This window comes from Leishmania major, chromosome 34 (assembly GCF_000002725.2).
Source record: "Leishmania major strain Friedlin complete genome, chromosome 34".
Classification (NCBI taxonomy): domain Eukaryota; phylum Euglenozoa; class Kinetoplastea; order Trypanosomatida; family Trypanosomatidae; genus Leishmania; species Leishmania major.
Window position 1 is genome coordinate 1,647,465 of NC_007286.2, and position 25,962 is coordinate 1,673,426.

Here is a 25,962-nt window from a genome sequence, read left to right on the forward strand (position 1 = left end):
GCCTGTGCTGTCTGGGCGCGCCCGGCACAACCGACCTGCGGCGTAGGTGAAGCGTGCCTATTATAGAAAGGAAAAGGCGAAAAAGGCAAAGAAAATCAGAACGAGACAAGGGCGAGTGGGTTTTACTGGAGTCTCTGCACACTTCCCGCCTCCCTATCAGGCCCAACGTACTCACACACGACGGCACAAGACGGTGGCGCAGAATCCAAACTTTCTCTCGTGGGGGTCGACACAACGAGTGTACCGGAGGGAGAGCCGTTTCGCCTGCGCAGCCCCCCCCCCCCTCCCCTCCTCCGCTTGCCAGCCTCCGCCTTTACGTCTTGTGTTGACGCGGAGCGTCTGGCACGACTTGCCCTGCACATTTTCGCTTGTCACCTTTCCTGTGTTTGTATGCTTGTGGTCATTCTCGTGTCTCGTCCTTCATCATCGAGGTGCTCCCCTGTTTCGACTACATACCGTACTGTATTGTGGTCGCTTCCACCAGCTTCTGCAAGCGTGCGTTTCTCGAGAAGTCGGTGTCTGCTGTGCGACGCAGAGGCCCAGGCGAGGAAGAAAAGAAGGTTTTGACAGACCAGAATGGCCACAAATGCGGAAACGGACCCCCGTCTGTCGTGGGTGTTCGAGCAGATTCGCAGAAACCTCAACGGGGTCACGGATGACTCCCTCAAGGATCTGTTCCACGACAGGAAGAACGTGGACACCGCGCTTTCCACGTTTGGGACGGTCGACAGCGTGTTGGAGTCCAGCTTTGTCGTTGTGGCACGGGAAAAGGAGTTGATCGACGGTCACGCCAAGGATCCGCTTCAGCATGCCGCCGATGCCCCTCCTCCTCAACATCACACCGGCGACGGTAGCGGCAGAGGGCAGAGGCTGCGCATATCCTCTGGCGCAGTTTACAATGCCAACATTGCCTGCTCTGCTCTGTACGCGCCAGATCACAGCCGCTGCCTCTTCTTCGTGCGCGTGGATCACCGAGAAATCACAGCGGAGGACGCAGCGGACTGGGCGACCAACCCGCAGAATCCGATACACTTCGCCTTTGAGTTGTCTGGAACGCAGGTGCCGTCCCTCAACTCTTTTTATGTATTATTGCTGGAGGTTTTCGCGCCGATGCTGCAGGACATGGGGCAGGCGGCTGGGAAGCGGAAGGCGCTCATGGCCCTTGCGCTAAACTGCGGCGCCAGTGCCGCATCGGTCACCCAGGGCGGGGCAGCAGAGACGGGCAGCGGGGCGGACGCCGCGGACGGTGTCACCGCCACCGGCAACAATCGCCAGCTGTACGTCGATATCCACAGCTGGATCAATCGTCTCGGTACGCAGCTGGAGGGCTTCATTAACCAGGTCGGCGCGGAGCGCAAGCTGCTCATTCCTCAGGATTTATATGCGTTGGAGTACAGCGATGCCCAGCTGCAAGCAGTGCTGAGCAACAAGGACGTGCTGCGTCAGGTGGATGCGACGGTGTCACAGTGGCAGGCGGAGATCAGCTACGCCATGTCCGTGGAGCCGCAAAAGGAGGGCCCGCTGGGCGAGATCGAGTACTGGCGTGAACGGTACAGCACCATCAGCGCCCTCTACGAGCAGCTGAACTCTTCGCAGGCAAAGTTCATTTTGAGGATCGCCAAGGAGGCGGGCTGCACCTCGGCCACGATGATAGACTTGACGCTGCAGCAATTCTTTCGCATGCACTCGGAGTCGAAGGACAACGTGAAATTCCTCGGCACACTTGACCGGCATTTCCGCACGCTGCACAGCGTGGACCCGAAGCTAGGGTCGCTGCAGCCCATCATCGACACGCTCTTCTCCATGATGACGGCGCTGCGGATGGTCTGGATTATCTCGCGCTTCTACTCCACGGAGGAGCGCATGGTCGGTCTGCTGGAGAAGATCGCGCGGCTGATTGCGCAGAAGGTAAGCGAGCACATCGACTTCCGAACGGTGCTGACGTTGCCGTCGGAGGTGGCGAAGGTCAAGGTAACGGAAGGCCAGCAGTGCTTGATCAAGTGGAAGGCGGCATACAAGAGTGTGCAGGAGGAGATCAACAGCTCGGAGCGCGAGCAGCACTGGAGCTTCGACGAGCGTCGTCTCTTTGACGTGACGGACTACATGTCAGACCGATGCACGGACCTGCTGGAGGTTATTGAGACGGTGGAGTACTACACCACCGTCCTGAGCGCGCAGCTGAAGACGGTGCTGACGGACGCCACCGACATTGAGCGCATCCTCAAGGATGTGGAGAAGCTCAAGCGCCCCTTTGGCACACTCACCTTCGACCCATTCGAGAGGCGCGCCACGCACAACTGGCAGGTCGTCTTCTCTGGCTTTCTGACGGCCGTCACGAGCCTCGACCACGAGGTCTCGCTCTTCATCAATCGCATCTTCGACGATGACCTGCGCAGCGCGGAGTCCGCCTTTGAGCTGCTCGTGTCGTTTAAGCGCATCCGCACCCGCCCCGACCACGGCGGCAACTCCCTCGACATCTCGGCGCTGCTGCTGGAGAAGACGGACCGTATTCTCGCTCAGTACTTCACCGAGGTGGAGAACGTGCGGCGCATTTTCCAGGACCAGAAGGAGGCGCCGCCGCTCTCCAAGAACCAACCGCCTGTCGCCGGCGCTATCCACTGGAGCATGTCCCTCTTCCATCGCCTCAAGAAACCGATTGTGCGCTTCCAGCGCGAGGGGATGCTCAAGTCGTTGGTGGGGCAGCAGGTGAAGGCCAAGTACGTGGAGGCGTCGCGGCAGATGAAGAATTATTCGACGGCGCGCTTCTTGAAGTGGCGAGAAGAGGTGCGCGTGCCAGCGCCGGCGTCGCTCAAGTGGAACATTCTTCGTGCCGACCCGGATGGCACGTACAAGGTGAACTTCAACTGGTCCATCTTCGACATGATTCGCGAAACAAAGTACCTTGACCGGCTGGGCTTCGAAGTCCCAAAGGCGCTCCTGCACATTTCTCTCCAAGATGAGGCCTACCACGGATATGTGGATGCGTTGAACGCGATGCTGGTCAGCTTCAACTACGAGCTGGGCGCGCTGGCGGGGCCAGAGCGCGCTATCCTCGCCGCCGAGGTGCACGAGCTGAAGCAGGCGCTGGAGCCGGGCCTCCTCGACATCAACTGGACCAGCCTCTCCATCCCCGACTTTGTGAGTAACTGCGAAAAGGCCATCACCAAGTTCCGCAACGTCAGCCGCGAGGTGCGCAAGAGCGCAGACAGCCTTCAGACGCAGGTCGTGAACAAGATCGCTTCCACGCGCCTCATCCCCGAGTATCGCGAGTTTCTGCAGGCGGGCGGGGAGCTGCCGGAGCTGCAAACCCTTGTCGACATCATCGAGCGGCGCCGTGTCGAACAGCTGGAGCGCTGCATGCGGGCCTACCGTACGGCAAAGCCACTGCTCACCAAAGTCGAGGGTCAGTTGCTGGGCACCCACACAGGGAGGTGCGCGAACTTGGTGTCCTACTACAGCCACTGGGAGCAGCGCATCTGGCGCGCGCTAGCGACGATGGTGCTCAAGTCGCTGGCGAGCTTCGCGAAGCTGGTCGGGTATACGACATCCTCGCGCGCCTCGGCCCGGCCGCCGCCGCTCTTCAAGGTGACCGTTCTCCTCACGAGCGAGCCGACGTACACGCCACAGCAGCAAGAGATCACAACCGCTTTCCACAAGATCCAAGCTGGCATCATCGAGACCACGAAGCACTTTCAGCGCTGGATGCGTGGGACGTGCCTGGAGTTCACGCAGGGTGAGATCATCCCGCGGCCGGCGGAGGAGGAATACATGACGCTCTTTACGTACTACCAGGACATCTACAACCTGCCCCAGGTCTACAAGCTGCAGGCGCTGGTGAACCGCACCATCCAGACCCACCTCGGCGCCTTAGCGACGAACATCAAGATGCTGCAGCGGTATCGCTTCGTCTTCCTGGCCGACAAAAAGATTTCGGTGGAGCAGCAGGCCAAAAGCCAGCTGCAGTGGATCGACTACGACGCCAAGTTCCAGCTCTACTTCAATATGATCCGCGACTTCGACGAGGAGAGCCACGTGCACGACTTTGGCTTCATGCGGTGCGACGAGATACCCTTCTACACGGAGCTTGTCGGGCACGTGTATCAGTGGGTGGCGATGGAGGGCGCGCAGCTGAGTGACACAGTGCGCGCCCGCATGATGCAGCGATACAACACCATCAAAAAGATCAACGAGGATCTGATGCGGCCGTGCGACAACATCGCGGACCTGAAGTTTGTGCTGGAGGTGATGCACAACGCGCGAACGTCGTCGCTCGAGGTGGAGCAGGCGGTGCGTGAGATTGAGTATGTATATAGCTCGCTCCAGCACTACGGCGTCCCGCTGGACGCCGGGATGAAGTTAGCGATGAGTCTGCAGGACATGTGGTCCTGCACCCTGGCTCGCGTGCATCAGACCGGCATTGCGCTGGAGCCTCGCAAGGTGCAGTTCCGCGAGCTGACGGTGCAAGAGGTGAGCAAGTTCCTTGATGAGGGAAGCAAGGTGTTGCAGGAGTTCCGCTGCACCGGGCCCGGCCGCGCCGACATCGACCTCGCCGCTGGGAACGAGTCGAAGAAGCAGTGGCGGCAACGCCTCAGTGAGCTGCAAATGAAGCGCGACCAGCTCGTCAAGGCCGAAAATCTTTTCGACCTCCCGCTGACGACGCACACGTGTCTGCAGCAACTGAACGAGGAGCTGACGAAGGTGGAGACCGTCTACGACCTTTACGAGCGCTGGATGAGCGACCTGCGCCGCTGGAACCGGAGCAGCTGGAAGGACCTGCTGCTGTCCGACCTAGAGGCGACGACCGAGGAGCGAGCCAAGCAGGCGCGCGTTTTGGGGAAGCAGTACGGCACCGTCGACCCCTTCCCTGCCGTGAATCAGCTCATCCTCAACTTCCAAAACTCGCTGCCGCTGCTGGCGAAGCTGAAGAGCCCGGCACTCAAGGCGCGCCACTGGACAGAGCTCATGCGGGTGACGGACAAGAGCTTCAACTACGAGCAAATCAACCTCAGCGAGCTCATCGCGATGGAGCTGTTCCGCTACATAGAGGAAGTGGACCATGTCGTGCTGGCGGCGGCTCGAGAGCAGGGCATCGAGCAGGAGATCCGCGCCATCAAGCAATACTGGGCCGAGAAGGTGTTCACCCCTACTCCGTACGCACCGCGCAAAGGCACTGCCCGGTGCGACGTCCTCACGGACACGAGTGAGATTCAGGAGGCGGTAGACGACAACACGCTCAAGGTGCAGTCCATCGCCAACGTCAAGTGGGCACAGCCGTTCGCGGAGGAGGTCAAGACGTGGGAGCGCCGTTTGTCTGTCATAAGCGATGTCATCACCGTGTGGGTGACGGTGCAGCAGAAGTGGCAGTACCTCGAATCTATCTTCAAGGGCAACGACGACATTGTGCAGCAGCTGCCCAAGGAGGCCTCCAAGTTCAACGACCTTGATAAGAAGTTTGTGCGTATCATGAAAGACACGAGCGCCTCGCCGAACGTGAGCCAATGCTGCAATGTCACAGGTCGGCTGGAGGAGCTGCGGTACTTGGAGGAGAAGCTGGAGGAGTGCCAGAAGGACCTCTCGAACTACTTGGAGTCAAAGCGCTGTCTCTTTCCGCGGTTCTACTTCATCTCCGACGATGAGCTGCTGTCGATTCTCGCGACGAGCAGCGCCAAGGCGGTGCAGGATCACATGCTGAAGATGTTCGACAACTGCGCCCAGCTCGTATTCAAAAGCGAGCGCGACGAGACGATCTGCGGCGTGGAGTCGCAGGAGGGCGAACGGCTCGACTTTGGCACGCCGGTGAAGACGGACGGGCGCCCGGTGGAGGAGTGGCTGCAGGCCGTCCTCGACGAGTCGAAGCAGTCCCTACACGACATTCTCAAGTCCGGCATCTTCCACTACCCGAAGATGCAGCGGCTGGAGTGGGTGAGGCAGTATCACGGAATGGTGGCGCTCACTGGTGCGAAGGTGTTCTGGACTTACGAGGTCGAGCACGCCTTTGTGCAGGTGCACAAGGGGAAGCGCGGCGCCGTGAAACAGCTCTCCGCGTCCCTGAGCCGCCAGCTTATCGATCTGGTAGCCGAGATGGATAAGGACATGGACAAGCAGTACCGAAAGAAGATAAACACGCTCATCATTGTCGACGTGCACGGTCGCGACATTGTCGACCGGTTCGTCCGCGACTCGGTGACAGACGCCCGTGAGTTTGACTGGGAGTCGCAACTCCGCTTCTACTGGGAGAAGGCCGTGGACACCTGCACGATCGCGCAGTGCACAGGCCGCTTCCGCTACGGGTTCGAGTACATGGGTCTGAACGGGCGCCTTGTCATCACACCGCTGACGGATCGCTGCTTCATGACGCTGACGCAGGCGCTGACATTCTGCCTTGGCGGTGCCCCGGGCGGTCCGGCTGGCACGGGCAAAACGGAGTCGGTGAAGGATCTCGCCAAGGCCATGGCGATCCAGTGCGTCGTCTTCAACTGCGGCGAGGGCCTCGATTACAAGGCGATGGGCACCATCTTCTCTGGGCTCTCGCAGACCGGCTCGTGGGGCTGCTTCGATGAATTTAACCGAATTGAGCTGCCGGTGCTGTCGGTCGTGTCGGAGCAGCTGCGCTTTATCCAAGCAGCGCTGCGAGCGGGCGCCAAAGAGTTTTTGTTTGGCGACAGCGTCATCCGCCTGGTGCCGACGATCGGCACATTCATCACCATGAACCCCGGCTACGCTGGCCGCGTGGAGCTGCCGGACAACCTGAAGGCCCTCTTCCGCCCCGTGGTGATGGTGGTACCGGACATGGAGCTCATCGCCGAAAACATGCTCTTCTCCGAGGGCTTCACGACCGCGCGGGAGCTGGCGCGCAAGATGGTCACCCTCTACTCCCTTGCCAAGGGCCAGCTGTCGAAGCAGCATCACTACGATTGGGGCCTGCGCGCGCTGAAGGCGGTGCTTGTGATGGCGGGGCAGCTGAAGCGTGGCTCCTCCGATCTCTCCGAGGAGTCGGTGCTCATGCGTGCGCTGCGTGACATGAACGCGCCAAAGTTCATTGCGCAAGACGAGCCCCTGTTCAAGGGCCTCATGGGAGACTTGTTCCCTGGGCTTGACCCGACGCGCGTCCCGCAGGAGAACCTCGCCAAGGCCAGCACAAGTGTGCTGAAGGAGCGCGGCTTCCAGATTAACCTGAAGCAGATCGACAAGGTGGTGCAGCTGTACGAGACGATGCAAACCCGGCACACGTCGATGGTTGTCGGCCCCACCGGCGGCGGCAAGTCGACTGTGATCGACACCTTGTGCAAGGCGCAGACAGAGCTAGGCCTCACGACGAAGTCCTACGTCATCAACCCCAAGGCGCAGCCGACGTCCGCGCTGTACGGTATGATGGACCCGATGACGCGTAACTGGACTGACGGTATCTTCTCGAACATCTTCCGTAGCATCAACAAACCGGCGGAGGGGACGGAGCGGGAGCGACGGTACGTCATCTTCGACGGCGACGTGGACGCGAAGTGGGTAGAGGACATGAACTCTGTCATGGACGACAATAAGCTGCTCACGCTACCGAACGGCGAGCGTATTCGTCTGCACCCGCAATGCTCGCTGTTGTTCGAGGTGGGAGACTTGCAGTACGCCTCGCCGGCGACTGTCTCGCGTGTCGGCATGGTCTTCTTGGATCCAATTAACCTCGGGTGGAAGCCGTTCATGCACGCGTGGAAGATGCGCCGCCCGCGCGATGAGCAGGAGACGCTGGCGGAGCTGGTGGATCAGTTTGTGCAGCCACTGGTTAACTTTGTCTTGGACGGCGCGGACGAGGAGGGGACGATCTCGCCACCGCCGAAGCTGGTGATGCCGACGAACGCGCTGAGCATGGTGAAGCAGCTGACGACGATGCTGTGCACCGTGCTGCCCAAAGACGCCTCGCTGGAGCCGCGCGCGCTGCAATCTGTCTTCATTTTCGCCTGTGTTTGGAGCTTTGGTGCTTTCATCAGCTCGGGGCCGGACCGGCTGCGTTTCGACAGCTTTTTGAAGCGCATCAGCGGCTGGAACCTGCAGGACGTCGGCGACAACTTCCTCACTCGCTTTGTCGGGTCCGGCTCGCTGCCGGAGGCACGCACCTTGTACGACTACTACTTCGACCTGCAGGATAGTCGGTGGAAGCCATGGAAAGTGCTCGTGAAGCCGTTTGAGCGGAAGCCCGGCCAGCCGTTCAGCTCGCTGCTCGTGTCCACCGTGGACACGGAGCGGAACATGTGGCTGCTGAATAGGATTGTGCTTAACCGCAGCCCTGTCCTGTTCGTTGGCGAGAGCGGCACTGCCAAGACGGTGACGATCCAGTCGTACCTGCAGCACTTGAAGTGGTCCTCTGTCCATTCGAGCGAGAGCGGCAGCGAAGGCAGCGGTGACGACGTCCAACTGGAGGCGATGCTGCTTGAGATGAACTTCAGCTCCCGCACTACCTCCCTCGATGCCCAGCGGACCTTGGAGGACAACATCGAGAAGCGAACAAACACCGTCCTCGGCCCCCCTGCTCGGAAGAGGCTGATCGTGTTCGTGGACGACATTAACATGCCAAAGGTGGACCTCTACGGCACGCAGCAGCCCATCGCCTTCCTGAAGCTGCTCATCGAGAGCTTTCACTGGTACGACCGCAAGGACCTGCTCTTCAAGAACGTGCGCGACACGCAGTTCGTCGCCGCGATGGCGCCACCCGGCGGTGGCCGCAACGCACTCGACCCGCGCTTCGTTTCTCTTTTCACCGTGTTCAACATTCTGTTCCCGGAGGAGGAGGCGATCCAGACCATCTACCAGCAGATCCTCGCCGACGCGTACAAGACGCTGCCCGTCGACGCCGACTTCGCGACGACGATCACGTCCATGACACTGCAGCTGCACGTCAGCCTTGTCGCGGCGCTGCCGGCAACGCCAGCCAAGTTCCACTACGTCTTCAACCTGCGCGACCTGTCCCGCATCTACGAGGGACTCTGCCGCGCGACGCCGGACAAGTTTCCGTCCACCGGCGCTCTGCTGCGCCTGTGGCGCAACGAGGTGATGCGTGTGTTTGTCGACCGCATGGGCGAAGAGGAAGACAAGGCGTTCGTGTGCGGCTTGATCGAGAAGCACGTCTCGGAGCACTTCCCACGCGAGACGGCGACCGTCATGGCGGACCCACTGCTGCTAGGCGACTTCGGCGACTTTGAACCGGCCAGTGAACTGGAGCCGCTGCACATCTACGAAGACTTTGGCCCCTCCTACGCGCGCGCGCGGCAGCTTGTCGAGGCAATCATGGATGAGATCAACACCCCGGTCAAGAAGATCAACCTCGTCATGTTTGACATGGCGCTCGAGCACCTGTTGCGTATCACGCGTGTCCTGTCCCTTCCGCGCGGCCACTGCCTCCTCGTTGGCGTTGGCGGCAGCGGCAAGCAATCTCTCACGAAGCTCGCGGCGTCCATTTGCAAGATGGGCGTGTTTGAGATTGTGCTGTCGCGCAACTACGGCAAGGACGCCTTCCGCGAGGACCTGAAGAAACTGTACCACTGCGTTGGTGTGCAGAGGCAGAGGATGATTTTTCTCTTCATGGACGGTCACGTCAAGGAGGAGGGCTTTCTGGAGGACATCAACAACCTGCTAGCCTCCGGCATGGTTCCTGCTCTCTTCACCGAAGAGGAGAAGGAGCCCCTCTACGCCAGCGTGGCGGAGGACATCGAGGGGGCGGGGCTGGCCCCGTCGAAGGACAACAAGTGGACAACCTTCATCGCGCGCTGCCGCGACAACCTGCACGTCGTGCTCTCGATGAGCCCCTCCGGCGACGCGTTGCGCACACGCTGCCGTAACTTTCCCAGCCTCATCAACAACACGACGATCGACTGGTTCCAGAAGTGGCCGGCGCAGGCGCTCGAGGCGGTGGGTCGCAAGGTTCTTGCGGAGGAGACGCTACCGGATGAGCTGCGAACGCCTATTGTCGAGCACATGGTGCAGGTGCACCTAACAGCGGACAGGTTGTCGAGTAAGTACCAGAACGAGCTGAAGCGGCACAATTACGTGACCCCGAAGAACTACCTCAGCTTCCTGGCGAACTATGCCAAGCTACTCGTGACGCGGCGCGAGGACATCGACGACATTGTGAAGAAGTTCACGATCGGTCTGGAGAAGCTGCAGCACGCGGAGGCCGAGGTGAACGTGTTGAAGGAAGAGCTGGCCGAGAAGGAGGTGACGCTGCGTGAGAAGCAGGAGATCAATGCCCAAATGACGCGCGAGATCACGGAGCAGCAGCAGAAGAATCAGGTGCGCAAGGATGAGTCGCTCAAGATGGAGGAGGAGCTCAACATCCAGAATGCGGAGATCGAGAAGGAGTCGGCAGAAGCGCAGGTGGTGCTGGAGCAGGCGATGCCGGCTCTGGAGGAGGCGATGGAGGCGGTCCGACACATTGACCCGAAGAGCATCACAGAGCTGCGCTCCTTCGCGAAGCCGTCTGTCAACGTGGTCGCCGTGGTGCGCATGGTGTGCATCGTGAAGGGTGTCCCGGCGACGTGGGAGTCGGGCAAGATCATGATGGGTCAGGCGGACTTCATTCGCTCCTTGGTCGACATCGACACCCTCACACCGACTCTGAACCAGGCCAAGATGAACGAGATCAACAAGGTGCTGAAGGAGTTCCCGGTAAACTCAAATGACCTCAAAAAGGTGAGCATGGCCGCCTCGGGGCTGATGATTTGGGTGGAGGCGATGAAGCAGTACTGGAATGTGGCCAAGGAGGTTTTTCCGAAGCAGGAGCTCGTGCGCCAGTTGCAGAAGGCGAAGGAGATGGCGGAGCGGCAGCTGCAGGCATGCCGTGACGAGATCGACCGCCTCACTGAAAGCCTGCACCGACTGGAGCAGCAACTCGAGGCTGGCATGGCAGAGGCGCGGCGGCTGCAGGAGGAGAAGTCCGTGATGGAACGTCGTCTCAACGCGGCACACAAGCTGATCGACGGCTTCAGCTCGGAGCGGGTGCGGTGGACGGAGGAGAAGAAACTTCTAGGCGCGTCGCGCAGCCGCCTGGTCGGCGACTGCCTGGCGGGGGCAGCTTTTCTTTCGTACCTGGGCGCATTTACGTACCCGTACCGCCAAGAAGCACTGGACAGTTTCTGGCTACCGGACCTGCGCGCGCGCGGGATTCCGCTGACGGACGGCTTCGATGTGCGGCAGCTGCTGACGAATGACGTCGCGGTTTCGCAGTGGGCCAGCGACGGACTGCCGTCCGATGCACTGTCGGTGCAGAACGGTATTCTGACCTCTGCGAGCACGGACTACACCGGCAAAGGCAAGCGCGCCGGCAAGATTCGCTTTCCGCTTTGCATCGATCCGCAGATGCAAGCGGTCCGATGGATCAAGCGCCAGCACCAGGTCAACACTCGCTTCGAAACGGCAACCTTCAGCGACCCCGACTTCCTCAAGAAGCTCGAGTTTGCCATCCAGTACGGCAACCCCTTCCTCTTTGAAAACGTGGACGAGTTCATCGACCCCATCATCGACTCCGTGCTCGACCCGCAGTTCCGTTACGAGTCCGGCCAGCGGCTGATCCGCATCGGCGACAAGGACATCCCATGGGATGACAACTTTAAGCTGTACCTCTGCACGAAGCTGCCGAACCCCAACTATGCAGCAGAGGTGTTCGGCAAGACGCTGGTCATCAACTACGGTGTCACCGAAGACGGGTTGGAGGCGCAGCTGCTCAACTACGTCGTCGCGAGCGAGCGCAGCGATCTGCAGCGACAGAGCGAGGAGCTCGTGCAGACCATGGCCGAGAGTCGCGCGCAGCTCAAGGAGCTCGAGAACACTCTCATTCGCGAACTCACCCTCGCGACGGGCAACATCCTCGATAACGACGACCTCATCGCCACCCTGGAGAACACGAAGAGCAGCGCGACGGAGGTGGAGCTTAAGCTGCATCAGGCGCAGGAGACGGCGCGGACAACGGAGGAGTCGCGTCAGCAGTACCGCCCGGCGGCGAAGCGCGGCGCCGTGCTGTATTTCGTCATCTCTCAGCTCTCCGCCATAAACCCGATGTACGAGTACTCGCTCTCTGCTTTCCTCTACGACGTGTTCGGCTACTCGATCACAAAGAGCGACGCCTCCTTCGAGATTCAGGACCGCCTGCGCAACATTATTCAGACCCTCACGTACAACCTGTACACGTATGTCTGCATGGGCATCTTCGCCAAGGACAAGGTTATGCTGTCCTTCCAGATGGCCGTGCGTCTGCTGGGTCAAGAGGGTCGCATGGTGCAGAGCGAACTGGAGTTCTTTCTGCGGGGCTGCGTCCTGGCTTCGAAGAGTTTCCCGGCGAACCCGGCACGTTGGCTGACGGAGCGGCAGTGGAACGACGTGTGCAAGCTCAGCACCACCGTCGACGTGTTCAAGCACCTCACCAAGGACGTTGCCGACAACGCGGAGGAGTGGCAGGCGTGGACGGCGCTGGACCGGCCGGAGGAGCTGGACTATAACCCGCTGCCGTGCGGGTACTCAAACAAGATTTCGGCGTTTCAGCTGCTGTGTCTGCTGCGCTGCTTCCGGTCAGACCGCGTTTACAGCGCCGTCACGAACTTTATCTCCACCTGCGAGCTGCTGGGCGAGCAGTTTGTCATGCCGCCGATTCTGCGCTACAAGGAGGTACTGGAGAAGAGCTCCTCCATGTCGCCGATAGTCTGCATTGTATCGCCCGGCGCGAACCCGACGGATGAGATTGTAAAGCTGGCTGCGAAGGAGGTGCGACTGGACAAGATGCGCTCCATCTCGCTCGGCCAGGGCCAGGGCGAGGAGGCCATGCGGCTTGTCGAGGTCGGCGCGACGCGCGGGCATTGGGTGCTGCTGCAGAACTGCCACCTGCTGACGGAGTGGATGAAAGATATGGAGAAGATGCTGGAGAAGATGGACTCTTCCCAAGTGCATGAACAGTTTCGGCTCTGGCTCACCACAGAGCCGAGCGAGCAGTTCCCGATGGGCATCCTGCAGCGCTCCCTCAAGGTAGTGAATGAGCCGCCGAATGGACTCAAGATGAACATGAAGAACACGCTCTCCAAGGTCACGGAGGATCAGCTGGACGTCTGCCCGCACTGGGCATTCCGGCCCCTCGTCTTCACCTTGGCCTTCTTCCACGCAGTGGCACAGGAGCGGCGCAAGTATGGCAAGATCGGCTGGAACGTCATCTACGATTTCAACGAAACGGACTTCACGGTTTCCATGCGGCTGCTGGACACGTACCTCACCAAGGCGTACCTGAACAAGGACCCACTTCCATGGGACACGCTGCGCTACCTCGTCGGCGAGGCCATGTACGGCGGGCGCGTCACGGACAGCATGGACCGCCGCATTGTGCAGACGTACCTCGCCGAGTACTTTGGAGACTATCTTTTCGACACCTTCCAGCCCTTCCACTTCTTTGTCGAGCCTGGCGTAGCAGACTACTGCCTGCCATCCGGGAGCACCGACCCAGAGAAGCGGGTCACGCTAAGTCAGATGGTGGCGCAGGTGGACACGTTCCCGAACGCGAACGCGCCGGACGTCTTTGGACTCCACCCGAACGCTGAGACGGGCTACCTGCGGCACTCGACGGAGACGTTGTGGTCTAGCTTGATTGAGCTGATGCCGCGCGTCAGCACCGTCACGGTCGGCGGGGAGACGCGCGAGGCGAAACTGACCAAGTTCACGGAGGAGATCCTCACCCAGATCCCAGAGCCGTTTGACATGAAGGCGGTGGTGCTCAAGGAGACGACGCGGGCGACGGCGAATGGCCACGATGCGGTGCAGCCGACGCAGGTGGTGCTGCTGCAGGAGATAGACCGCTGGAACAGGCTTGTGAACGTCATGACGACGTCTCTGAAGGAGCTGAAAAAGGCGTTGTCAGGTATGATTGGCATGAGCAGTGAGTTGGATGAGCTGGAGTCTGCTCTCGACAATGGCCAGCTGCCGCAGTCATGGCGCCGCTACGCACCGGCGACGCGCAAGAACCTCGGTCGATGGATCGCGCATTTCCAGCGTCGCCACCAGCAGTACCTGTCGTGGAACATGCATGGCGAGCCCAAGTGCGTGTGGCTTTCGGGTCTCATGGTGCCCGACTCATACCTCTCCGCGCTTGTGCAGGTGACGTGCCGCAAGTATCGCTGGCCGCTTGACCGGTCCACGATAATGACGACGGTTACTGCCTTCGCAAGGCCGGAGGAGGTCACAGCGGCACCAGAGGACGGCGCGTACGTTAGCGGGCTCTACCTTGAGGGTGCCCGCTGGGATCCTCAAAGGCGCGCGCTGGCCCCGCAGTTGAAGAAGCAGCTCATTACAGAGCTGCCAGTCATGCAGATTGTGCCAACCGAGTCCTCGCGCGTCAAGACGGTTGGCACGTTTAAGACGCCGGTCTACGTCAACGGCGATCGTCGCAATGCCGCTGGTGTGGGTCTAGTGTTCATGGCGGACCTCCCGTCCGATGTGCACCAATCCTTGTGGGTGCTGGAGAGTGTGGCGCTGTTGCTAGACTCAGATGATTGATTGGACGGAGACATGAGTTGCCTTTCTCGCGCTCACCTTTCAGGCGCGTCTCCACCGCAGACTGCTGTGCAGGTGCTGCGGGGTTTCACCGTTCCTCCCTTCGGAAGTCGTTATGTGTGGTGGCTGCGTTGTTGACTTGCGGGGCCCACGGGTGCGTTTTGTTGTCTCTTCCCTTTTCGTGCGTTGTCAGCTGTTTTCGCGCGTGGGGCCTGTAATCTTTTGTGTGGTCTCTTCCAGGGGCAACTGGAGGACCCCGACCTCCCCCACCTCTTCTCCTGTTTTTCGTTTTGTAGTGCGTGCGCGGGTGACGGTCCCCACACCCCCACCCACCCACTCTCCCTCGTTTTGCGGCGGTCACGATGATGCTTGTGCGTTTATGTGTGTGTCACATGTGCAAGCACACCTCGGAAAAGGGGACGGAGTCTTGGGCGGGGGCTACGCGGTGAAGCACAACGGGCTGCCCCGCCTCCTGTTACTTGATCGCCCACATCCGCTCGTCGGCCTCTGCACCCGATCGTCTTTTATCTCGTCTCTCTGTGTTGTCTTTCTCAGCGAATGTACATACCCTCCTCCCTCCTCTCGGCCTTCTCCCTTTACTCTCCCTTGAGGCGGATTGCACCGGCCTGGAGAGTTTTTCTCTGAACCGCATGAATGGCGCATCTGTCGGGTGGTGGTACAAGGCACCCCTGCAGGGGTGCTGCTCCTTCGTTGTGGATCTGTGTGTGTGTGTGTGTGGAGAGGGGCGAGGAGGGAAGGAGCACTTTTCTTCCTACTCTGTGTCTCTACGATCAGAGCGATGTAACTTGAACAACGATGCCGCGCATGAAATCATGGGAAGCACGTCGCACACACAAAAAAAGAATTGAACACGCTTGAAAGCCGAGCGACGACTCGTCCATTCCGCCTTCTTTGAAAGGGAAGGCGAGAGAGAGGGCGAGCGCGCGGTGATGTGTGTGCCAGCGTCACCCTTTCCTCTTGGCACTGCATGACCCCCCCTCCCCACCCACACACACATACACACGTACACACGTACACACACTCAACCCTCTCCCTTATTTCGAGTGGTGGCGATGCCAATGGACTTGGCGCACACCGACGCTTTCATGCAAGCGCACAGGAGTGCTTTCTTGCGTGTTGGCAGCGATGCACGTTGGCTTTGTGTTTGTGCATGGCCACCCATCCCGTTGGCCAACCCCCTTCCCTACCCTCTCACACTCTTCATCAGCGTTTTCTCACTCTCTCCTCCTCGTCACCCGTGCGGCACGCACTGCGTCTTGCGCATTTTTTTCTCTTTCGCTCTTCACGTCATCGCCACCCACCCGTCTGTTGTTTTCGCCGCCGCTGACCTCTTCGGTGTATCGTCGCACTCACGCCTTGTCGCGAGCCAGAACGCTCACTCTCTCTTTCCCGTCCCTGTTTCTCTCTCGCATGCTTATTCGCTTGCGTGCGCGTTGTTTCAAGGGCTAGTGCACCATTTTAGCCCATCATCGCTGTATCTCCCGGCGGTCAAGCACTACCACGCTCCATCGGCAATGGGTCATCATGCAGACCCAAACAAGTACGTGGCATACCGCGACGCCACGGTGCTGCAGCGGCGCATCGAGACCTTTGTACTGGTGTTTTCCGTCATGATTATCGCTCTGGTAATGACCTTCTCGTCGGTTCAGCACCGCGAGGCCCCGTGCCAGGATCGTGCGCACGAGGCCGAGTTTGACTTCATGATCCGTTCAGACTCCACCCGCGAGGCCATAGTGACAGCGCTGCAGACGATCCTGAAAAAGCGTCGCTGCTGGCTGGACTTTGCTCCTCAGAACGACGATGCGCCGACAATGGTGCAGCTGAACGTGCTCGACACCACGACTGGCCTTATCGCCGGGCGTGGCTTCCGTTTGGTGCGTCGCAGTCATGGCTCAAACTACCAATACGAGCTTCGCGCTGTCTTTGACAAACTGTGCGGCACCTATCCGCCCATCTCCATGGAGGTGATGGCCAACGTGGACTACGAAAGGGTGACGTACTACATCAAAGCCGCCTCCCTCATGAACAGCACCGTAAAATACTTGCAACACAGCTCGTTGCTCACGAAGGAGAAGAACCGCGTGACAACCGTGACGCAGCTGCAGTCAGTGTTTCCAGGTTTTCATCAGTTGGGCCCCAGCACAGCGCGTTTGTCGACGCTTCAGTCGGCCAAGTACACAGTGGAGGGTGTTTCGCAGGTCTACTTCAACGGCAGCCCACTCGACATCCGCGTCCATGTGCAGCACTGGCAATCTGACAAAGGTACGCCGGACTTCTGGCGCGTCGTGCTGAGCACGCAGAACATCATGGCGGAGCGGGATCTTGTCTCCCTGCAGTCTAGCATTCGCGAAGGCTTAATGAGACTCGACCTGCTGTGCAACACAACGTCGGCGCGGTGCGACGACGAGCTCGATCTCTACCTCTGGTGAGTCGAGCTCTTCTCTTACTGTTTGGGTCTCTTCAGCGGTCTAACGTTGACCCGGCGCACACGCTTCGACTTGCTTCTCTGCGACGATCTCGAAGGCGACGTACGGGCGGCCCGTCTAGTGCACTTGAACGACAGCGGAATAGAGAAAGGGGCGGGGACACGAAAGCGATGCACAGCACTGTCTGTCGGACTCTTCGAGCGTGGCAGAATCGCCCCGCTGACTCTTGTTACCTGGCATGTTTACTTGTTTCTACCTCGTCATCACACACTCCTTTCGTTGCGGCGCACTGCCCGCGATCCGTCCTTGCGGTTTTTTTTTCTGTTTGTTTCCTTGGCGGTGCTTCTCCTGTGTTTGGTGGCCGGCACCCCTCTCTCTCCTCACGCCTTCTGCTCGTGCGCTCTGTCCGTCCAGGCTGTCCCTGTGCTTTGCATCTGCCGCCGCACTGCCGCGACTCCTGTTCGGTGTTGTGGCCCACCCGCTGCCGTGGATGCTGCCACTCGTGTCGTCTTCGGCGGACGGGTGGAGGGGGACGGCATTCGCTCAGCGATGTCGCCAGGGTCGAATGCTCTGTGCTCAGACAGATGTGGACAGGAGCGAGAAGGGTGCATGCAAGGCGGCTCACACCGGCAGCGGAAGGGCGGCGCTTCACGGTCAGTGCCCATGAACTGTTCCGTCTGCGGCTGTTTTCTCCACGTTACCGCACGAGCAGCAGCAACGAGAAAGCTGTTCGTTGTACGAGGCCATGCGCTAGCGTTTGAGAGCGTGCCGTGAGGTTGTACCGGCGCCGGTCTGCGTGTAGGCGTATGATGTGTGTGTGTGTGTGTGGACCGGTGAGAGCGATGAAAGTAGGCGTGCGTGGTCGATGGATGCAATGAGGGCATGGCCCCAATCGCACGCCGGGTGCGGTGCTCACTTCTTTTATGTTCGACGGGGCTCATGGGTTCTTGTAAAGGAGACGAAGGGAAGGGAGGAGCATGGCGGACGCACGATCGCGACAGCCGCAGCGGCCCCCACGTCAGGCGAGTGGACGAAATCAGGAGAGCAACATGACTTTGCTGGCTGCTACCGTGTTGGGGCCATAGTGCCACGGTGGAGCCATCTCACAATTTTCGCATGGCTACTGTTTGTTGCCTCCTCATGGCGGGCGACACTTTGCCGCACGTGGGGTCAGGGTCCAGTGCACCCTTACTCTCTGTGTGGGGAGGAGCCGGGCAGTCTACCGCATCTCTGCCCAATGCCGAACCTCCCTCTGGTGGTGTCCAGGGTCGAGCACCTAGGACGTGGTAGGATCCGAGTGAGTCAACGCTACCGATGCTGGTGTTCCGGTGATGGCCGACGCTGCGTCAGGAGAGACCTGCGACCGTGAACGCCGTTGTACAAATGATACAATAGGCAGGCTGTCCTCGCGACTCGAGTGCATGTCTCACCCGGGCCCACACACTGCCCTACGGCTGTAGGGGAGCCTGAGCCACCCCGAGGGGTGTGCGCCAGGCGGGCCACTGGCATGATGGGAGCGGCTGCGAGGCGACCTTCTAGGGCGGGTAGCGTTTGAGAGGCAGAGGCCGTGCTCGTCATGATCGATTGGGCGCTTTGCCCTAAGGTGCGTGTCTAGGGCTGCTTCGCACCGCAGGCGTGAGGCGTGTGGCAGGCCGGAGGTTGGCGTGGCGTTCGACCGCACACTGCATGGCAGAGAGCTGGGGGCACGGTGTGCGAAAAGAAAAAGCCATTCGACTGCTTCCGGAGCGGGGGAGGTCTGTTGTGGCGCTCAGAGTGCCCTAGTCGAAGAGACGACGCACGGCGGGTGCTGATGCAGCCTGCCTTCTTACGAGAAGAATATGCTGATGAGGGCCTCTCGGCCTACTGACCGGACAGGGGGAGGGCGTGGAGGGTTTCTTCCTCCCCCTCGCCTCGCTCAAGTCCGCTCCGAGAGCGTTTTGTGGAATCTCGCACGGATCGTGTTGCATCCCTCTTCAGGCCAAGTGCAGGTCAACGCCGCGTTGGTGTCTTGCGCCTGTGGGGATTCACCAGCCACCTATGCGCCGATGTCGACAGCTGCCGGTGAGGTATGCGCGTGCCGGCATAACTGCCTCTTGACCACTCATCCAGACCGACGCTCGCTCTCTCTCTCTCTCTCTCTCACGCACTCACGCACGCTTCATTGCATCTGCGCTCTCTCCGTTTCTGTGCGTGCCACCTCTTGCATCAATGGCCCTCTTCTATGATTCCCCGTCGCGGCCACCGTCGCTGTTGAACCGACACTGCCGATGGAATCACCCGCAGTCGCATGTGCATGCACTCCAGCGGCAGACACTCTCAGAGCGGGCAAAGAGGAGGGGCGACAGGTCGTCAGCGGCGCTATCCGTCTCCACTCGTCGCCAATTTCTATTCGTGCTCAAGTTGCATACGCACACGAACCCCGCACGCGAGCTCTGCGGAACGGGTGCGTGGGTGTGCGCTAGTCCTGTGGATGGGCGGCTCCTCGAGACACCACTACTGCCCCCTTTGACAAGTAGGAGACGGTGGGACGAGAGCGAAGAGTGACCGCGCTCACGCCGCCATGCGAGGGACCGTATCCCCGAATTCGTCGAAACTCGTTCATCTGAGAAAGACTGAGTGTTGACGACGCCGCACGCGGGCGCTGGACCCCCTCCCCCAATTAGTGTTGGTTGTCTGTTAGCCTTGGCTGTATCGAGAAGAGTCTCGCTGCTGGTCGTCTGCCAAGTGCTCTTCGTTGGTGCACTGCCGCGCTCTCTCTCTTTCTCTGTCTTTCTCTGTGTTGCCCCTGGTCGAAGCCCTGCGACGCGCATCATCTCTGCCATCCAACACGTAGCGAACACACCCCGCCTCCTCTCGCCACTGCAGTGGCGGTCCGCGCTTACCTTTGCCGCTCGCTTTCTTTTGCCGTGCTCAACTCCCTGTTCATGTTTGCTTGTTTGTCTTTTCCGGGTCCTTCCCAGTTAGATCCGCGCTCTGCCTGCAACGAGAAAGTGGTGGTGGCGCGCTTCGACTGACTGCCGTGCTCCGAGCGAAAAGAGAGGGGCGGGGGGGGGTGCGTCTTCCTCCGTCAGATCTTCAGAGTGGGTGTGCCGCACCTCTGCCCTTTTCGTGGTCGATGTCGCTTCGGATGCAGAGCTTTGCCATGTCCTTCAGCCGCAGGCCCCACTGTCACTCCACGGCTCTGCAGCGTTACTTGGCACTCCCGCAAACCCCGTTAGATCTGCCGGCCTTGAGTAAGCTACCGGCCCAGCTGGTGGAGAACGGTGTTGTGCATCAGATTGTGCGAGAGATGGCCATCCGCACCTCGAGGTGCTATCAGTCATTCTCCGACCCCATCATCCAGAAAAAGATGCGCAAGCCAAACGTGGATCGGCTCTGGTGGGTCAAATCGTATGTTCTCCGCGAGTTTAACTACTGCGTCGCGCTCCACCGCGGCCTGGAACAGTGTCCTCAGCAAGGGATCTTTGACAGCTCGACCGACATCAGCTTTGAGCGGCACGAGTACGGCAGCTCGCCCTCCCTGTTTCCGTGTCTCTGCAACACGGACGACGACAGCTTCATTTACGAGCCGGCGCAGACCTACTCCAGCGGTGACAGCGTCGGCAGTCGTGCACCTCGCGACGCCGAGGAGGGCACCGTCTCCGCCAGCGCCTCCTCCTCGACCTCAACGTTAGCGACGAGCACTTTTCGTCCTCTCGGGTTCCTGTCAAATCCTGCCATGACGCGTGATGAGGTAGAGGCCGCCTTCTCCACCTGGGATCGGGGGAAGGCGACCATGCCTCTCATTCTCGCGCTGAAAGCCCTGCGACCGCGTCAGTCGCTGCTGGACGTCATGGTGAACGAGGCTGCTATCCGCTCCGACGAACTGAATGGGTGGTTCATTCGTTTTTGCCGCCATCGAGTCGCGTGGCGCGTCCTTCACGAACACCTTCTGTACTTGACTCATCCGGCCAACACGCAGCAGGTCATCTCATCCGACACAGACGTGGTCGAAGTGCTGCAGCGCGCCGGCATCGCCGTTGTTGAAATTTTTTCGGGCCTCGTTGACAACGGCAGCGTGCTCTCGCTAGAGATTCACCTGGAGGAGGACAAGTGTATTCTCACCCGCGCCCCCTGTGGCATGTTGGTGAGCTCCTCCACATCGCGCCTCTCATGCCCGGCAGATTTGCCGGAGACTCGCCCGACCCCAATCTCGTCACGGGGCATCTACTCGGTGGAAGGCCACCTCACGTACATCTTCCGCGAGGTGCTCAAGAACGCCTGCGCAGCGACACTCAAGTTGAGGCCTGATATTAACGTGCTCATCCGATACGCCAGCGACGATACGTGGGTGGTGGTGGAGTTCGTTGACCAAGCCGGTGGAATTCATCCACAGCACTTCAAGAACATCTGGAAGTTCGGCTGGACGACGAGTGAGCACTACGAAAGCCATCTGGGCGGCTTCGGTGTTGGGCTGCCTACGTCGAAGGTGTACATGGGCATGTGGGGCGGTTCCATCGACATCTACTCCACCCTTGGCGTCGAGACGACGGTGCGTGTGCGCTTCCCTAAAGCGCCGGTCGAGGTGCTCGTGCCTGAGTCAACCACGGCGGCTGCCGGCATTTCGACCACGTGGAAGTGATGGAAACGCGCGTGGCTGCGCACTTCTCCGTGCGTGCGCCATGGGAGGGATGAATACGTCAGTCGGGTGCATTGACGCTGAGGCCTTCCACGCATGGTTAGCGGCACTGTGCTGAGCACGCGACCAACTCGTTTCTTGCACTTCGTGTTTCTCAATTGGCGACTCTGTGCATGCACGCTTAAGGACGCAGATGTGTGGCTCGCGAGCAAGAGGACGGTAAGGAATCCAAAGCTGAACGCGCCACACACGCCGAGAGGTTCACCTCGCTGGACCGAATCGACGAGTGCTCGCTTTCCAGTACCACGCGTCGGTGCTCACCACACACGGGGTCGCAAGTGTTGCTTGCATGTCCTTCGTCGCCGCCTCAATAGTTGCCGAAGACAGCGACCGTGACTCGGAGAGGCGATGAGGAAATGGGGCGAGAGAAGACTGCGGGTGGCAGAGGCGAGCCGAGGGGGGGGGGTTGAGGGCAGATGGGAGGGGGGGGTTCGACTGACATCGCCCCAAATCGCCTTCGGTGTCCTTGCGGCCCAGCGCTTTGGCGCACATGGCCGTCGCTTCGTCTTCGGTGCTTGTCCCTCTCACACCTCCGCCTCTGTATGCTATGTCAGACTGCACATGATGCACGCACCCGCGTGTCGCCAATGCAACAATGCCTACACTGTTTCTCCTCCTCTCTGCTATTCGTGCTGGACGGACACTGCGTGGGTGCAGTGGCTGCACCTCTTGCTTTTCTCGGCACACTTGTATTCTTGAGGTCGCCCGCAGCACGTAGCTCCCTGGACTCGATTGTTCGGGTGCCTGCGAACATACAGCAGCGGCTGTGAGGCTGCACGCACGCACGCGCAAGACAGTAGACAAAATGGAGAAGGAGCACAAGAGCATCTGCTGGCGGCCAAAGAATGCGCTCATTGAGTGCGTCGTCATGACCAAGTGCTTTCAGGCGAAGGAAAGTGTGGAGGACTGCATCGGCGCGAACGACTGCTTTCTCGAGCGTCGCAACTGGACGCTGTGCAAAATGAACGCTATCAACCCACGGTATCGACTCCGTGGCAACCCGTACGATCTGGCGACTGAGGACCAGAAGAAGATCGAAGCGCGTAATGAGCGCATCCGACAACGTGAATTGGAGGAGGAGGGCATCTTCACCAAGTAGCACGTTCCGAAACAAACATGCAGAGGAGTGTGGCTGGCGCTTCCGGAATGCACCAGTCAGTGCGCGTGTGCATCTATTCTTTGGGCGCATGATGCGCTCTGGCAAAGCTGTCAATCGTCGCTGCTTGTGGTCTGTTTTGTTTCCTACGTGTGCCGGCCAGGCGGTCACATGCTCCTCCCCCCACCCACCCCCTCGCGGCACCAGGGAACGAGGGACTCTTTCTTATTTGGTATGGCGTAGGCTGCGGTTTAATGTCCTCTCTTCGGCATCGCGTCTACGATGTTGTGTGTGCAATGTTTTTTTTTTTTCCGTTGTTGTTGTTATGCTGTTAGGTGTTTCCTTTCGATCTTCTCGTTCAAGATGTTGTCTCTCGTTCATCCCGCGTCTCGTTTGCTGTTGCTGAGAGAGTAACTCTCATCTCCGTCTCAAAGTGCTTCAACGGTGCACGGAGGTGTACTTCGATTTGCCCGAGGCCACCATGACTTCGGAAGCGGCGATTTTCTCCGCGGCGCTGGGGCGTGAGTCGCACTGGCGGAGGAACATCTGCTTCCATGGTTGCCTGTGCGCACTTCTTCCGGAGCGCCGCCACGCCTTCCGTGCTTGCAAGAGTGGGTGAATGAGGCGCGGTCGAGCGGTGGGTGGGTACTGAGTAACCCGCGGTGAGGGCGGTTGGGTGGGCCAGGAGGACGGCCGGCGTGCATCTCTCCTTCTCTACGAGGGTGGGTGCACTCACTCTCACCGTACCCGTCGCTCTACGCTCGCCCTCTACGCCCACCATTCCCATCCCTTTGGTGTTGTGCTATTCACAATTCGCTGATTGCCGGCTCGTGCGTGACACCTCTTGAACTCATCTCTGTATTGCGCCCTCTCTCTCTCGCACCGCCTTAGGTGTCGCGCTCAGAAGTACCAGTGCCGGTGGAGAAGGCTGCGTTGACCTAGGTCGCCATCGCCTCTCCTGCACGTTCACAAAACACACACACACACACACACACACACACACACATGCCCGGTACTCCGGCATCCACTTCTTCACCTCCTTATATATATATATATCTACCTTGTCTGAGCGACAGCGAACGTCTCGCTCTTCGCGCTTTATCGTCTTGTAAGCTCTGCCTTCGCCAAGTGTGCAGCACAGTGAAGTCGAGACACCGACACTCGCACGCGCACAGGGAGGGAGTGGGACGGCGTGCCGGTATTCGACGGTTTCCACGCCGGCTCGGCTTCCTCTTTTTCCAGGTGAATGAGCGCGGCGCTGGCGGACGCAAAGGGGAGAGAACGTGGCGTCCGGGGAGACGCATAGAAGGGCAGCCCGGAGGGCAGGGGCAATTCCACGCAAAGACGGGACCTGGTGACCACCACGATGAGCTTTAGTCGCCCGCAGCGGTCGCCACACCGGACGCTGCGGCACTCGCGCACCGCCACCCTGCTCACTGACCCCCATCAAGCGCGGCACAGCCGAAACTGCTTTCCACGCCGCCCCTTGCGTGCTTCTCACGCCGCGCAGTGCCTCCTGCCTAACAACGCCGCTGCCGCTGCCAACGCCGCGGCGATGTCCACCTCGTACTCCGTCACAACCTACATGACAACCACATACGTAAACTGTGAGGACGTCTCCGGCAGCGACTCCGAATACTCCGAGTACGATCTCGTCAATGAGCAGATGCAGGACTTCTTGCTTGACTCCGAGGACACATCCGACGGCGACGCCGACGTGGAGGACATCCTCGGCTTTGGGGCGGTTTTTATGGGTGGTTTAATGCCTACACGGTCGATGGATGCTCACCAAGCATGCGCGTGGCGACGCACCACGAAGCCGAACCGCCGACGGATAGCGAAGAAGTCGGAAAGCTGCTCGTCGCTCTCTAACGCTGCACGGCTGACAGCGAGCTCAAGCACCACCATGCTGAGCGACTTGGACACTGTTGTGAGGGAGGCAGTGGTGACCGGTGGGGCCGCGCAGCGGCGCGGCACCCGCAAGCAGCGACGAGCGATGGCAAGCGGTGAGCGGCGTTGGCTTGTGCCCCCTCTCTCTGCCGTCTCGGTGGAGTCCACAGATGGTGGAAACGATGGACGAAGGCAGCTACCGTGGTTCACTGTTGTGTTTGATCTAGACGAGACGCTGGTCGGGGCCCGCTACGGCCCCATCCATCTGCGCCCCCACGTTGGCGAGCTCCTGCGGTCACTTCACCGGCTCCCTGTGGAGATCATTGTGTGGACCGCCGGTACGGCGCACTACGTGAATCCCATTCTTCATGCCATCGGGCAAGCCTGCGGCCGACGGCAGTGGTTCCATCACATCATTAGCCGACACAAGCGCTGGTACCGCGACACCAACGTGAGTGTGAAGGACCTGAGGCAGCTCGGTCGTCCTCTGGACCGCCTTGTTATGGTGGAGAACAACCCCATCTCCGCCCTACCGCAGCCCTCGCTGTGCGTGCTGCTCGAAGACTACCTGCAACCAAATGCCGCAGACGAGTCGCTGTTGGTGCTGAAGGGGTTGTTGGAGCGGCTGGCCCTCCAGTACGAGAGAGCAGCACGCACCTCATCCGCCACAGGCACTTGTGAGCAAGCGTCCGAAGAGGAGTGCCCTGCGCAGCGGCACACGCGTTCGCCAAGAAATACGTTACGGGACGCGACAGCAACTCGCACCACTGCTCTTCCGTCGCTAGAGCTGCTCGTCCGAGATGATGCTGCACTGCAGCTGGTCGAGTTCCGCATGGAGGACATTCTCAAGGAGGACGGTGTCCCGATGCTTCAGCAGGCCGAGATGAGGGAGCTGGTTGGGGGGGCCGATACGTTGCGGTGTCTTTGCCTTTGTTATACACCCCCGCTGCTGCCGTCATCCACCGCCGTGGCACCACAGGGCACTGCAGCATTGATGTCATGCGTGTCGATGGCGATGCGCAGCTACGGATCCGTCAATCCGCTACGGCCCCTGTAACGGAAACAGGCGAACCGCTCCAGTGCGCTCTGCGCGACTGTCGATCGCACAGGGGCACATTGCCTTCCTTCTTCCGAAAAAAAAAACGATGTGCGCGGTGCTGCGCGATGTCCTCGACGTATGCTAGCGGCTGCAGTTGCGCCTCTTTTCTGCTAAGCTGTTTTATGTTTGATGTCAAGCGCCACTCTTGTCCTTTTTTTTTCTCTGTGTGTGTTACCCTGAATTCGATGTGGGCTCGCGTCAGAGACGGCTGCGTCTTCTCCTTAAGTATTTCCTTCGTTGTTGG

General features: G+C 60.0%; 5 protein-coding genes across 5 annotated transcripts; all 5 read left to right on the forward strand.

The window, feature by feature from the left end:
* Nucleotides 1-576: 576 nt before the first annotated feature.
* LMJF_34_3880 (putative dynein heavy chain) lies at nucleotides 577-14,511 on the forward strand (the record flags this gene model as incomplete). The annotated part of the gene is made up of 1 exon (XM_001686442.1): nucleotides 577-14,511. The coding sequence occupies one exon, from the start codon at nucleotides 577-579 to the stop codon at nucleotides 14,509-14,511; it is 13,935 nt and encodes a 4,644-aa protein (XP_001686494.1).
* Nucleotides 14,512-16,043: 1,532 nt separating this feature from the next.
* On the forward strand, nucleotides 16,044-16,958 carry LMJF_34_3890 (conserved hypothetical protein; the record flags this gene model as incomplete). The annotated part of the gene is made up of 1 exon (XM_001686443.1): nucleotides 16,044-16,958. The coding sequence occupies one exon, from the start codon at nucleotides 16,044-16,046 to the stop codon at nucleotides 16,956-16,958; it is 915 nt and encodes a 304-aa protein (XP_001686495.1).
* A 3,112-nt stretch (nucleotides 16,959-20,070) lies between these two features.
* On the forward strand, nucleotides 20,071-21,576 carry LMJF_34_3900 (conserved hypothetical protein; the record flags this gene model as incomplete). The annotated part of the gene is made up of 1 exon (XM_001686444.1): nucleotides 20,071-21,576. The coding sequence occupies one exon, from the start codon at nucleotides 20,071-20,073 to the stop codon at nucleotides 21,574-21,576; it is 1,506 nt and encodes a 501-aa protein (XP_001686496.1).
* An 862-nt stretch (nucleotides 21,577-22,438) lies between these two features.
* LMJF_34_3910 (conserved hypothetical protein) lies at nucleotides 22,439-22,732 on the forward strand (the record flags this gene model as incomplete). The annotated part of the gene is made up of 1 exon (XM_001686445.1): nucleotides 22,439-22,732. The coding sequence occupies one exon, from the start codon at nucleotides 22,439-22,441 to the stop codon at nucleotides 22,730-22,732; it is 294 nt and encodes a 97-aa protein (XP_001686497.1).
* A 1,552-nt stretch (nucleotides 22,733-24,284) lies between these two features.
* On the forward strand, nucleotides 24,285-25,676 carry LMJF_34_3920 (conserved hypothetical protein; the record flags this gene model as incomplete). Its single annotated transcript, XM_001686446.1, has 1 exon — nucleotides 24,285-25,676. The coding sequence occupies one exon, from the start codon at nucleotides 24,285-24,287 to the stop codon at nucleotides 25,674-25,676; it is 1,392 nt and encodes a 463-aa protein (XP_001686498.1).
* Nucleotides 25,677-25,962: the final 286 nt, after the last annotated feature.